Source organism: Scyliorhinus canicula, chromosome 2, assembly GCF_902713615.1.
Source record: "Scyliorhinus canicula chromosome 2, sScyCan1.1, whole genome shotgun sequence".
NCBI classification, from domain to species: domain Eukaryota; kingdom Metazoa; phylum Chordata; class Chondrichthyes; order Carcharhiniformes; family Scyliorhinidae; genus Scyliorhinus; species Scyliorhinus canicula.
Genome location: NC_052147.1, coordinates 166474258 through 166486985, shown reverse-complemented (window position 1 = coordinate 166486985; position 12728 = coordinate 166474258). Strand labels below are relative to the sequence as shown.

The 12728-nt window shown below is 45.4% G+C and overlaps 1 protein-coding gene across 1 annotated transcript; it reads right to left on the bottom strand.

Moving 5' to 3' along the window:
- Nucleotides 1-5491: 5491 nt before the first annotated feature.
- On the bottom strand, nt 5492-8113 carry LOC119961490 (gamma-crystallin S-1-like). Its single transcript, XM_038788846.1, has 3 exons — nt 8035-8113; nt 7697-7939; nt 5492-5837 (listed from the first exon to the last, which is right to left on the bottom strand). Exons 1-3 carry the CDS (start codon nt 8041-8043, stop codon nt 5562-5564), a joined length of 528 nt encoding a protein of 175 aa, XP_038644774.1. The 5' UTR covers nt 8044-8113; the 3' UTR covers nt 5492-5561.
- Between the last annotated feature and the right edge of the window lie 4615 nt (nt 8114-12728).

The window sequence follows — 12728 nt, the reverse complement described above, 5'->3', positions numbered from 1 at the left end:
CCCCACACCCTCGTAAAAACTGTGGCCTTTCACAACAAAAAAACAGGCGTGAAAGGGCCACATATTCATAGCTCTGCAGGGGGCCAGCGGTGACCCGTCGGGAAGCTCACAGCTTTTGCTGCAAATATGGGCCCCTGCACTTCCAGGTCAGAGACTGCACATGCCGGCGATCTCCAGCGGCCGTGCTGTGCTCTATGGCAGACTCAAACCATGGAGCTGGACCTCCCAAATAATGCCCCCGAACGGCTGCGCGCCCAACCCTGGCCGCCCACCCAAAATTAGCCCGGGCCCACATCAGCGCCACCCCCCCCCCCCCCCCCCCCCCCCCCCCCCCGAGTCCGCAGTCCGCAGCCGCCACATTAGCATCGCGACCGGCAAGACCATGTTAGATTCACGTAATCGGGAATTTGGCCGGTCGGGGTCAGAGAATGGCGAAGTGAGCCTCCAGCAATGGCCGCAGGAAGAGGATACGCGGCGCGGTGTACTCTCCGAATATGCCGCTTTTTGGGGCCCAGAGAATCAGGGAACAGCCGCCGGTCCTGATTCCGTGCTCAGAAATGGATTTTCCACTCCGGCGCTGGCTGCGATTTCGATGTTGGGGTGCGGAGAATCCAGCACCTGGTGCTTCTCAGGATCTGCTAAAGTCTGAATCCTGTCTTCCTGTCTGACAGCACCTCGCAGCCATCCTCTGAACGGAGTCTGCATCAGGGGCTTTTGATCTTGACACCAGTTACGGGGGTGGAGGTGGCGGAGGTGCGGGCAGGCCCGCTGTGAAGATTGACATGTCAGAAGCTTCACAGGTTTGAAATGGTTTAATAGTGAACATTTTACTGTAACAGATTTCCATTCCCCCAAGCTACAGATAGTGACCTCACCAGTGCTCACTCAATGTTCCTCACTCTTTTTGACCTTCTGTGGTCTTGTGCTACATATACATGTGTCTCGACAATGCACATCAGACGTGGAGGCCACTTGCTGCTTTCCACCCTGTGTCCCTTGGTCAACTTCCTCTGGAGGGCTTGGAGCCGGAGGGCCCCTGCTGACTTACCAGTGTGCTTGGTCAACTTCCTCTGGAGGGTTTGGAGCCGGAGGGCCCCTGCTGACTTATCAGTGTGCTTGGTCAACTTCCTCTGGAGGGCTTGGACGCCGACTTATCGGTGTCACAGGCTTCGCCATACTACCCTGTTCTGGCTGCTGCATTAGAGATGCGCCAGTGTCAGGAGGGGGGAATCAGAAGAGACTGCCATAGTTTCCTTGGTGGAAAGCCCCATGTTATCCTCCAGCACTTCCTCCTCCCTGAGAGTGCCTGCAGAGCCCTGGAGGACACCATGGGCCACACCTCTGACTGCTGACTTCCTTCGATGTTCCTGCCTCCACCTAATGTGCATCAACAGCTGTATAGTACTCACCAGACTGTGCCCCAGAAGCCTAGCCACTAATGTCGCCCGTCGAAGTGTGTGTCTCTGTGCTCTCTGTGTGTGTGTGTCTCTGTGCTCTGTGTGTGTGTGTGTCTCTGTGGAGGGTGGGAATGAAAGCTGTGATGCATCACCAGTGATCTCAGAGTTCTCCTCGGCAGTAATCTCTTGGGTGGAGGTGGGGGGAGGGGGAAGCGACTCCTGATGGCCCGGCCTCGTCAGATGGAAATTCTGCGAGACAATGGACATGTGTCAATGAAAAGGAAGGATAATTTTGTGGGGCATCAGCAACTCACCTGAGAGAGGTCATCTGGGTAAAGGGGCAGTGGATCCTCACTTGCTGTCGCAGACTGACCTCAGTCACTGCTCTCCCGAAATCTCCATCGCCCATCCCTCATGGGAGGTGAGGACTCCGGGGCGAGATTCTCCCGTACACGCCGGGGCTAGACCGGCGCTGGAGTGGTTTGTGCGCCGCAGGCTGGCATGGAAGGCCTTTGGCGCCACGCCAGCTGGGGCCGAAGGAACTCCGCTGGTTGGCGTGGGTCTGCGTATGCACGGGAGCATCAGCGGCTGCTGACGTCATCCACGCGCCCCGGCGCCAGATTGCCCCGTGCCCCCCCGAGGACCCTGGAGCCTGCCCACGCCGTCAGGTCGCCGACCGGCACGGCGCGATTTCCATCCCCGCCTCCCAGGCCGCATTGCTGACCCTGCTGCTGGGCCTCTGATGCCCGCAGTAGAGCAGGAGGACAGGGAACACCATCGATGGCATTGAGAAGCTCGGCCAGGTCGACACCCACAAAGCAAGGAGCAGGTCTGCGTGCTGCCATTCTTGCATCTTGATTGAGAGTGAGTGTTGAGGGAGCGTTTAAAAGCTGTTCCCCTTTGTAAGTGGTGAGCCCTGAGTCATAGGTTTGGTGAGACAGACGGCGAGGGTGCTAGGAATGGCGCGATTCATGAGGGGGGTCATTTTTGGCACTAAGTGCCATTGAATACAGACTGTAACCTTGCCAATGCAGCCACTGAGAAACACCCTGCCAAACACGGACAAAAACAAACTTTAACTTTTATCTAATGAATTGGGTCCAATGTTTCCAGTGGGCGGAGTGTTGTGTAAACAGATGACACAGATTTATGGTGATTGGCTGAAGAACCAGAGAGAAGATGAGGAGAATATATTTTTACACAGAAAATGATCAGCAACACACTACCTGGAAGGGTGGTGGAAGCAGATTCAATCATAACTTTCAAAAGAGAATGAGGTAAAGAATTCTGACTCAGATGTAACAGTTTTGCCTCTGAGTCAGAGATTATCAGTTTCAGTCCTGCTCCAGCACTTCAACCCAACAATCCAGTCTGACACTCATTACTAAGGGAGTGCTGCATTGTTAAACATGCCATCTGTCACAAGAGATGTCAGACCAAGGTCCTGTTTGCCCATTGAAGGGGCCATAAAAGATCCCATAGCACTATTCTGAAGCAGAGCAGGTGAATTAGGCCCAGTGACTTGATCAATATTTATCCCTCAATCAATAGGGTGACTTCTCCACTGGTAATGAACCCCAGCCCACGGATGTCCTGGTGGTGTGAGGTGGCCACAATGGGAAATCACATTGGCCAGCAGCAGGAACGAAGAATCCCACTGACAGTGATGGGATGCTGCCAAGAAACATGCGGCTGGGGAGGCGAAGAACCAGCCCACTGTTTAGGAATCAGAGGCAGGATTTTCCATTTGGGAGTCGCTGTTCTCATGCCAAGCTAAATCACCACTGATTCAAATAGAGTTGAGTGCTTTCTGTTAGTTTCGCTGCTGACCACTTTGAAGGTCTCAACCATGAAGGGAGATGAATGGAAAACACTTAACTCTGTTTGAAGTGGTCCTTTCCGAAGTGGTGACGGTGCTGTCAATCAAAGCTTGAGTTTATAAGCCTTGCTGTTATGTTCACAGCTGACCATTTCAAAGTTACTCGACTGTGAAGGGTGATGAATGGAAAAATGCTGACAGCTGGGTGCGTGTGGAAGCTGTCAATCACAGCCTAGTAAATTCAATATCAAAGAGAGATGAATGAATGGCTTGCAGATCAAAGATCTGAAGGCAGTTAAACCCAGCTGACTGGTTCTCTCTTTCCAGAAATTGGCAGGTGCTGCTCCCTGTGTTTGAGCCAGCAGGTGTATTCACCAGGTGAGTGTAGAGCTGGTTTAGCTCAGTGGGCTAGGCAGCTGATCTGTGTTGCAGAACAAGGCCAGCAGCGCAGGTTCAATTTCCGTACCAGCTTACCCGAACAGGCACTGAAATGTGACAACTAGGGGCTTTTCACAGTAACTTCATAATTGTGACAAAAATAGTTATTATTATTAAAGTAGTGATTTGTTTCATTGGCTCTGACTGGATTCTCTGGATTCCAGACAGGGGCCCTCTTCCAGGGGACTTCCTGACCCATGTCTTTCTTCAGGGAACCCTGCGGGGTGGGGAGTTTCTTTAATTAGGGGGTTTTTGTGGAGGGTCTAATTATTTGGGGGGTTTCTAAGGGGGTTTATCTTCAGTTAGATGATCTCTGGTGGGTATTTCTGTATTTAGTGGAACTCTGGGGAGGTCCCTTTAATTAGGAGTACACTGGTGCGGATAGGGGGTGTGTGGTGGGGGAGGGATTGGCAGGTCTTTCACTGTAGAGGAATGGTGGCCCTCTGACAGATTTCAGGGATGACACTCTGAAAGAGATACCCCCTTTGGCCCACTACATGGTCCACCATGTCAGGTACACACTTGTCAGGACCTGCACTAATTCTGTGATTCCCAGCCCAGAGGAATGGAGAATCACGCGGGCCCGGAGAATATGGTGCCCAGCCTGGCACCAGCAAGGGTCAGGAGCATCAGAAATGGATCAGCATCCGCCACCAATCCCATTTTTTCCCCAACGCTGGATTCTCTGTTGCATCAAGAACTCTGAGACTGGCGGTGGCTGGTAGAGAACCCAGCCCAACGAATAAACATTGAAGAAAACAATTTGAAATGTTTATAGCTGAGATGAGGAGATTCTCCCTCAGAATGTCATTAGTTGTGGAATTCCCTTCTCCAGAAAACAGTGGAGACTGAGCCACTGAATTTATTCAAAGCAAAGAAAGACAGATTTTTGATAGACTAGAGAATCAAGCGTAATGAGGGGCAGGTAGTAAAGTGGAATTAAGACCACATCCAGATCAGCCATGATCTTATTGAATGTTGGAGCAGAATCGAGGGGCTGAATGGACTCCTGCTCCTATGTTCCTATTTGATCCTATCCTGTCCTTTCCAATCACATTGCTGTTAGTGAGAACTTGCTGTGGACAAATTGGCCACTGTGTTTCCTGCATTACAACAGTGACTACACTTCAAAAATACTTCATTGGATGTGAAGCTCTTTGGGACATTCGATAGCTGCAGAAGGCACTGTTCAAAATGCAAGTCTTTCTTTATTTAGAAGTGGGGCATTGGCAGGGAATTAGAAATATTAGGATGACACAGAGTCACAGATTTGATTTATCATCAAATAGGTTCATCTAATGGTCATTGTCATGGACTGAATTTGTTTGGAATTTTTCAACTTCAATAACATGAAATGGAAATTGAGACAGGCGGCGCGATTCTTCCAAAAGGGAACAAATTTCCCTAACAAGTGTATTTAGCCACGTGTTTCACGGCAATCACATTGCGTATTTTTGTGTACAATCATTGTGTACAGTGGGGGGCTCGGCTCGCCGGAACTCCCCAGTATAACGAGAAAGGAGACTCCATTTTTAAACGGCGTCCCAATCTTCGACGCTCCCGGATGAATCCCCGAACCCCGCCCCCACTCACCACCACATCCCACTCCCCGGCCGAAAACTAAGCCACCTTTCTGGCACAGCGTGGCCAGTGAATTGCGGCCATTATGTATAAAAGGAAGAACTTCCCTTATTTGCCCTAAATTTGTCTTTCCCATCCTGAAATGATTCTCTGAAACTATCGTCACAGATATTATTTTCCCATTCCATTCAATAGCTTAACAATATACACAATTACCCTGACAATCCAGATACAAATCAATTGAGAGAAAAAGCAGTTAAGTTATGTATATTTATTCTGCTGACACATATGTTAGAGAATCAAAACCATAATTGCCATAGAACAATCTAGAAATCCCTCATGCGTCTGAAAGATCCAATAGTTGAGTTGTAGCCGCCCCAGTCACTGTATCTCTTGTATTCACCGGGTCTCATGAAGTACTGTCGGCCTCTGTAGTTGGGATGTTCATAGAAGGTCCAGTAACCGTCCATCACATGGCAGGAGTGGATGTCACGGTAACGGAAACGATCGTAGACAGATGGACAGTCATTCATGAATTCCATCATCTGTCCTCCAAAGTCAGGCCTTTCATAAATCTTCATTCTGTAGTTTCCACTTTGGTGCTGATATAGAAATAAAAGCATGTGTGTGATGACAGTATTAATTATACATTTGAAATAGTTGATCAAAATGGAGCTGGTTGGTAAGAAGGGAATTCCTGAAGAATCATCTAATTAACAATAAGATTAGAGCTGATAAAATTGACTGACATGAACAGGACATTTGGATTATATTTTCACCTGATTAACAGTGAGCAAGCATTGTGTAATTTCTGCAGTGTAAATTGGGCTCACCAAAAGTAAGACCATGAGGACTTTTCTTCTAATCAGTAAAAGTTTAATTTATTTTTCATCAGAATAATATTATCTTGCCGCTCTACGTGGGCGATTTGGGAATCAGAGTTCACAATATCAGTCAATGATGTCCTGAGCTGTTTGTGGAATCAGTACATCATGAGTTATAACAGCTTTCTGCTGAGCATTAATGTATTGTGTAAGTGGACCAAGGTAAGGAAAACTTCACAGATAATGGGGTGATGGAATAGAAACTTTAAATTCAGCAATTTCATGGGTTGTCTGGAATATATTAGCTTAGTCATCTGTTTTTGAGAGGGAATGGGAGGAGTTGTTGAGGGCAATGTAACCAAGGGAGTAAATTGATTAGAAGGGTTTGTGTGCAGCAAAGTGCATTTTTGTTGGGTTAATTACCCTGACCTCACTTTTATGTATCTTTGATGAAATAGAAAATATGACTGGAAGTGTCTATGCAGCACTAACTGAATTCAGGATATTTCAATACAAAACTGCCCTCATGTTGTAACTAAATAAGTTAGAACAAGGAATTCCACAAGGTTACAATAACAATTTCCATTAATCGCTTCTATCCAACATATTCTCTGTTGAAACCTAGATTTGAAACCTGAAATTCAATAAACTTATTTTCAGATTAAAATGTGTATTGAACTTGAATGGATTTAATTAGGGATGTGCAGAATATTTGAATTGACCCAGTTACTCAGTCAATGTGGTGCTAGAATTATTAACACAAATAGAAAATATTCTATTGATGCGTTTAAGTTGAAGTGAGGTTAAGTGTATGAGGACAAAAGGGAAACCAGGTTCCGCTCACAGTGTTGAACATAGAGAGATGGAAAATATTAATGTGGGGATAAACATGTGGACATGACTGAAGATTGGTGCAGTGAATGGCCTGTTTCTGTGCAATAAATTTGATGTAAATATATTATCCAATCATTGCCAAATGCTAATAATCTCTAACAGATTGTGTTTACGAGGTAGAAACTGATCTGGTCTCATTTATGTTCCTTGTCCTGGGGGCAGCCATGTGCCAACCTAAGGTCCAAATTCAGCATTGGCACTCATTAACAGTTGATGCACAAATACCCTCCAGATGCAGTTTAAACATTTGAAGACCACAAATACTGGATGAGAGTGGACACTGGGGATGGGGCATATGAAGTGGTTGGAGAAATTGTGACCACAATTATTGTGAAGTCAGACGTGCACCCCTACTGTCCTTAGGACAACAGGAAGATTTTTCATAAAAACAAATTCTCCGCAGTCTCACTTTAGGGAAATAGAGCCATTTTAATCCATCGCGATCAAACTGCTCTCAGGGCATATAAAGCTGCGTCTTAGGCATCTCATTTACATTTTAAATAACCTTACCCTCTTTTAGGTAGCCAACAGCTCTGCCTGAAAAATTTATATGACCCAATTTTGAGAAGCAATGTGTTCTAATTTCTACTAATGTAGATTTATACCCTGAATAAATTAACTGTGTACCTTTACTGTTATGCAGGAAGTGAGATTAACACGATAACTCCTCAAACCTATGTTCTTTGCTCAATGAACAATTTTTTTACCTCAATCTGAGCAGAATATGGAAATAACCAACTTACATATGGATAGGTGCGACATGACCCGATGCTGTCATTGAATCCCATCCAGCGCTGGTAGTCAGGATATTCTCCCCTGTTCAGAACATACTGGTATCCCATGTAATTGGGTCTCTCATACATCACCCACCAGTCATTCATGACACGCATCGAATTACAGCGGCTGAAGTAAGGGGACAGGTCAGCACAGTCATTACTGCACTCATAATGCCTTCCCTGGAAGTTCCTGTCCTCGTAAAAGATAATCTGTGGAAAGAGACAAGATAACTTAATAAACTTGAAAATCTAGCGATAGTAACCACAAACTCTCACATCCTGTAGAAAATCAGACTGATTCTTGCCTTTGCCATTTTGAGCTCACAGTTAGATGAATAACTGCTTTAACACAGCAACACAGTCTACAGGATGGTATATATACGCTGTACAGAATGAACTATCAACTCTGCTCTTTTGTTATTCATATGATTTGATGCTGAACATCAGCAAAAAGAGAACAAAACACATCACTTGACATGTTGCTTGACATGTCACTGATTCTCTTCACTTTGCTTTCACTTCATTTTATTTGTTGTGTGAAAACAAAACGGGAAAATCCATTGTTCTTTCTACATTCAAATTGTTTTCAAACAGCAATGGTTACAAAACCCATTTTCAAGAACTTATTTCCAAAATATACCCAGCCAGCTCAGTTTGTAAACTAACCAATACTGTTGCTATTTTTCACTGGAGAAACTTATGTACACCATGATCTGCAGCTACTCTCCCAATGATTCTTACAATCGGAGAATACAAAAGTTGCTCAGGAACCTCATGCTCTACGTAAATGAATGAGGTGATAGAACCACCTGACAACATCAGTAGCATTCATTCCTGTCACAGTGCAAGAAATTCTGATATTATGGTGGATGTTGCAGTTAAATCCAACATTGGCCTAGTTTTAGCATGGATTAGATTAACCGGTTCCTTGCAATTTCAATGTAAGCACTTTACACAAAACATGCTGTGGGGCATGTATTGGTGTTATAGTCAGACAGATATCATGAAACGGAACTCAGCTAAGCTGTACTTTAGAACATAGAACATAGAACATAGAACATAGAACAGTACAGCACAGAACAGGCCCTTCAGCCCTCGATGTTGTGCCGAGCAATGATCACCCCACTCAAACCCACGTATCCACCCTATACCCGTAACCCAACAACCCCCCCCTTAACCTTACTTTTTAGGACACTACGGGCAATTTAGCATGGTCAATCCACCTAACCGGCACATCTTTGGACTGTGGGAGGAAACCGGAGCACCCGGAGGAAACCCACGCACACACGGGGAGGACGTGCAGACTCCGCACAGACAGTGACCCAGCCGGGAATCGAACCTGGGACCCTGGAGCTGTGAAGCATTTATGCTAACCACCATGCTACCGTGCTGCCCAGCATGCTACCGTGCTGCCCACTTTCTTGTTGAAAAAATTGCAATGTAATTGAGATTTAAAAATATCAAAAGGAAATTTGGCAAACGGAGCTCCTCGGTGCTGAAAGCTGGGCTGAGTGCGTCTTCAGGCGCATGTACCCCACTGAGGCCCCGTATCTAACCAGATAGGTTGTTTTGCGGCGCTATGAGCACCCGGAATCACGCACCCGAAAAGAATAGGCTTGCTATGGGACTCTGTTCACATTTGGTTAGATCGAGCCCCAGTAATGGCTGATAGCCAGTCACGATGTCAAACTGCCGTCGCAAAACATATTGGTGGAATTCCTTCACACCGTATATAACTGCTCAGCTCTCCTTCGCAATCTGGGCACAATTCCATTCCGCTCCAAATAGGATCCTTGAGGCAAAGGCGATAGGGCACACAGAACCTTATAAAACTGCCCTGTACTATAAAGGGAGTCATCATATGTCAGCAGGTCAAAAAAGGTCAGGGGGAAGCACAGTATCACAATGGTTAGCACTGTGGCTTCACAACACAAGGGTCCCAGGTTCAATTCATGGCTTGGGTCACTGTCAGTGCGGAGTCTGCACATTCTCCCTGTGTCTGCGTGGGTTTCCCCTGGGTGCTCTGGTTTCTTCCCACAGTCCAAAGATGTGCTGGTTAGGTGGATTGATATAGTAAATTGGCCGTAGTGTCCAAAAAAGGTTAGGTGGGGTTACGGGGATAGGGTAGAGGTGTGGGGATAGGGTGGTGGAATGGGCTTACATAGGGTGTTCTTTGCAAGGCTGGTGCAGACTCAATGGGCTGAATGTCCTCCTTCTGCACTGTAAATCCTATGAATCTATGATAAAATGCACCAAGAGTTTCGAAAACTGCAAGGCAGGTTTCAGAGCTCAAAAGACTTCCTCTTGGGGTCCCTCCATTGCCACTGCTGATGCTGCTTTAGTAGCTGGTGTAATAATGCTAATGTTGTGGCTAAATTCAAAATGAACCATTCATAATAATTTACCATACCAAGGAAGGATCTGAGATCACTGACATTTTTGGATGGAGGGATTTCATGTATAGCCTTTACCTTTTCTTCCAGCGGATGCAACCCTGTCGCAAAGACATGAACTCCTAGGTACATCACTTCTGAGGCCTTAAAGTACACTTTTCATGTTTGAGGCACATCCCCATGTCCCGAAACCTCTTTAATACTTTTTCCAGGCTAGATAGATGTTCTTCAGGGATAGTGTGGTGACACGTTGTCATGGTAGACTATCAATGGAAATCACTGGAGGAGATTTACCATGGTATGCTGCAAAATAATGCAGGCCGAAGAGATGTCAAAGGGTAGTCATTTACACTGAAAGAGGCCTTTGTGAGTATTTGTTGTGGCAAAATTCTCAGACTGTCAAATTCTAGTGCAGGGGGGTGTGACTGAGGTACAATTATCAATAGGTAAGGCCAGCTTACCATTGAGGTTCTCAATCCAATGAATCGGGAATGTATCAACCTGGGAAAACTGATTTATAGTTAGCCTATAAATTCTTGTTGAATGATCTGTGGCTAAATTCTTTGTTTCGCGTCACCAGTTTCGGAGTTACTGATAAGGTGGAGAATCCAGCGTTGGGGAAAAAACGGGATCAGCGCCTGGCGCAGATCTGTTTCCGAAGCTCTGCCCGCCCCCCGGTGGCATCGGGGTTGAGGTTCACTCCTCATGCCAGTGGAAGCATGCAAATTGATCTCCTAAATTCCCAAACCTTTGCCCATATGTTTCAGGAACCAATTCATATGCATCCAGAATACCTTTTGTCCTGCGTCATAATTCATAGTTTTCCTCTCTGACAGGAAAGCACAAGCTTCCTGTGCCCGCCCCGTCGGTTTACCCTGCATACATAATGTCCACTTTTCTCTTGGCCACTCCATTTGGGTTGCTAAATTTTGGAAGGTTCTGCATAAATTAAAGCATGTCGTTGCTGGGTTCCGTTCTCATTTCTGGCAACTTACTGCTCATTTATAGCGCCTTCATCTGGAAGGCTCTCTCTTTTTCCTCTCTCTCTCTTTTTTCAATCTCTTTCTTTCACTTTTTCTCTTTCTTCTCTCTTTTTCGTCCCTCCTCATTTCCATCTTGTCATGGGAGTGTCCCTTTAAAAAATGTTTGTATTATCACATGGCTTCAGTGATGTCATTGTGTGGGTGGAGCTGGGCTGTGGCTTTGGCTTTTACTTTCGTTTTGAGCTGGGAGCTAGCTGTAGCTCTGAGTTTTACTTTCGGTTTACACAGCTTGAACATGGATTCAGACAAAGAAAGTTTATTTTGTCTCTCTCTCTCTCTCTGCATGTTAAAAGGTGTCCAGATCAATTGATAATTTAAAAGTGATACCTGTTTTCTGGAACGAATTCAAACCTACTGTTTGGTAAAAGGGGTTTTCTGTTTTATTGGATGCTGTTATCAAATTGAAATAGTTGAAAGGGAAGTTATTAAGGGTTATATATAGAGAGAGAACTGTAGCTGTTTGGGGTATTTATGTTTGTAGTTGATAAAAATGCTTACTGTGTGTGTTTATAGAAATGTTAACTGAATTTGTAGAATAAACTTTGTGTTTGATTAAAGGTGCTTCAGGCCTCTGTTGAATAACACCTGAAAGGTAGGCCCTTATGCTCCTCATAACCAAAACCTATGAACAGTTGTGGGTCTGGTGAACTCCATGATATACTTTGGGTGTTCTCTAAACCTTGGCCCATAACAATCTATGGTTCCTTTTGCTCCTTTTTGCCTCATCTGTAATTCCTTTTGCTTCATTTCCATTTCTTTTTCTTTTTATCTCTGTCTCAGCTCCAATTCTTTTTGCTACATCTCCATTGGTTTCATTTGTAGCTGGAATTAAAGCTAATTCTACTGATTCTTGCCCTGAAGAGGGGAAGAAGGAACCTGTTTCGATGGGATGGTCTTCATCTGAATCATGCTGGAACCAGTGTCCTGGCGAATCATAAAACTAGGGCTGTAGATAGGACATTAAACTAAATAGTGGGAGGTGAGTTCCGTTGTATGAAGAATTAGAAAATCAAAGTTAAAGGAGAGGGTAGAATTGCAGGTTAATGATGAGGACTTTAAACTAGTTAAAGGAGCCGAGGGCTCAGGAGAGATAAGAAAAGTTTCCAGACCATGTAATAGAATAGAGATTATAGATGGCGGCAGGAATCTAACCTCAGGCAAAGCAAAAAAGGTGACAAGTGTGAGAAGGGAGGTGGTCAATGCAGGACTGAGGGTGTTGTCTGACAAATCTGTTAGACTTCTTTGAGAAGAAACAAGGAAGTTAGACAAAGGAGAATCAGTGGATGTGATTTATTTTGATTTTCAGAAGACCATTGAGATGGTGCTGCATTGGAGACTGTTGAATACGTTAAGAGCCCATTGTATTACGGGTAAGATCCTGGCATGGATAGAGGATTGGCTGAATGACAAAAGGCAGAGAGTAGGGATAAAAGGGTCTTTTTCAGGATGGCAGCCGGTGACTAGTGGTGTGCCTCAGGGGTCTGTGCTGGGACCACAACTTTTCACAGTATACATTAATGATCTGGAAGAAGGAATTGAAGGCACTGCTGCTAAGTTTGTAGA

Bases quoted from the DNA above. Each gene is read 5' to 3' on its own strand.
- LOC119961490 (XM_038788846.1), bottom strand. The intron at 5,838-7,696 runs GTAAGTTGGTTA...TTTCTATATCAG, and splicing joins CATGTCGCACCTATCCATAT to CACCAAAGTGGAAACTACAG.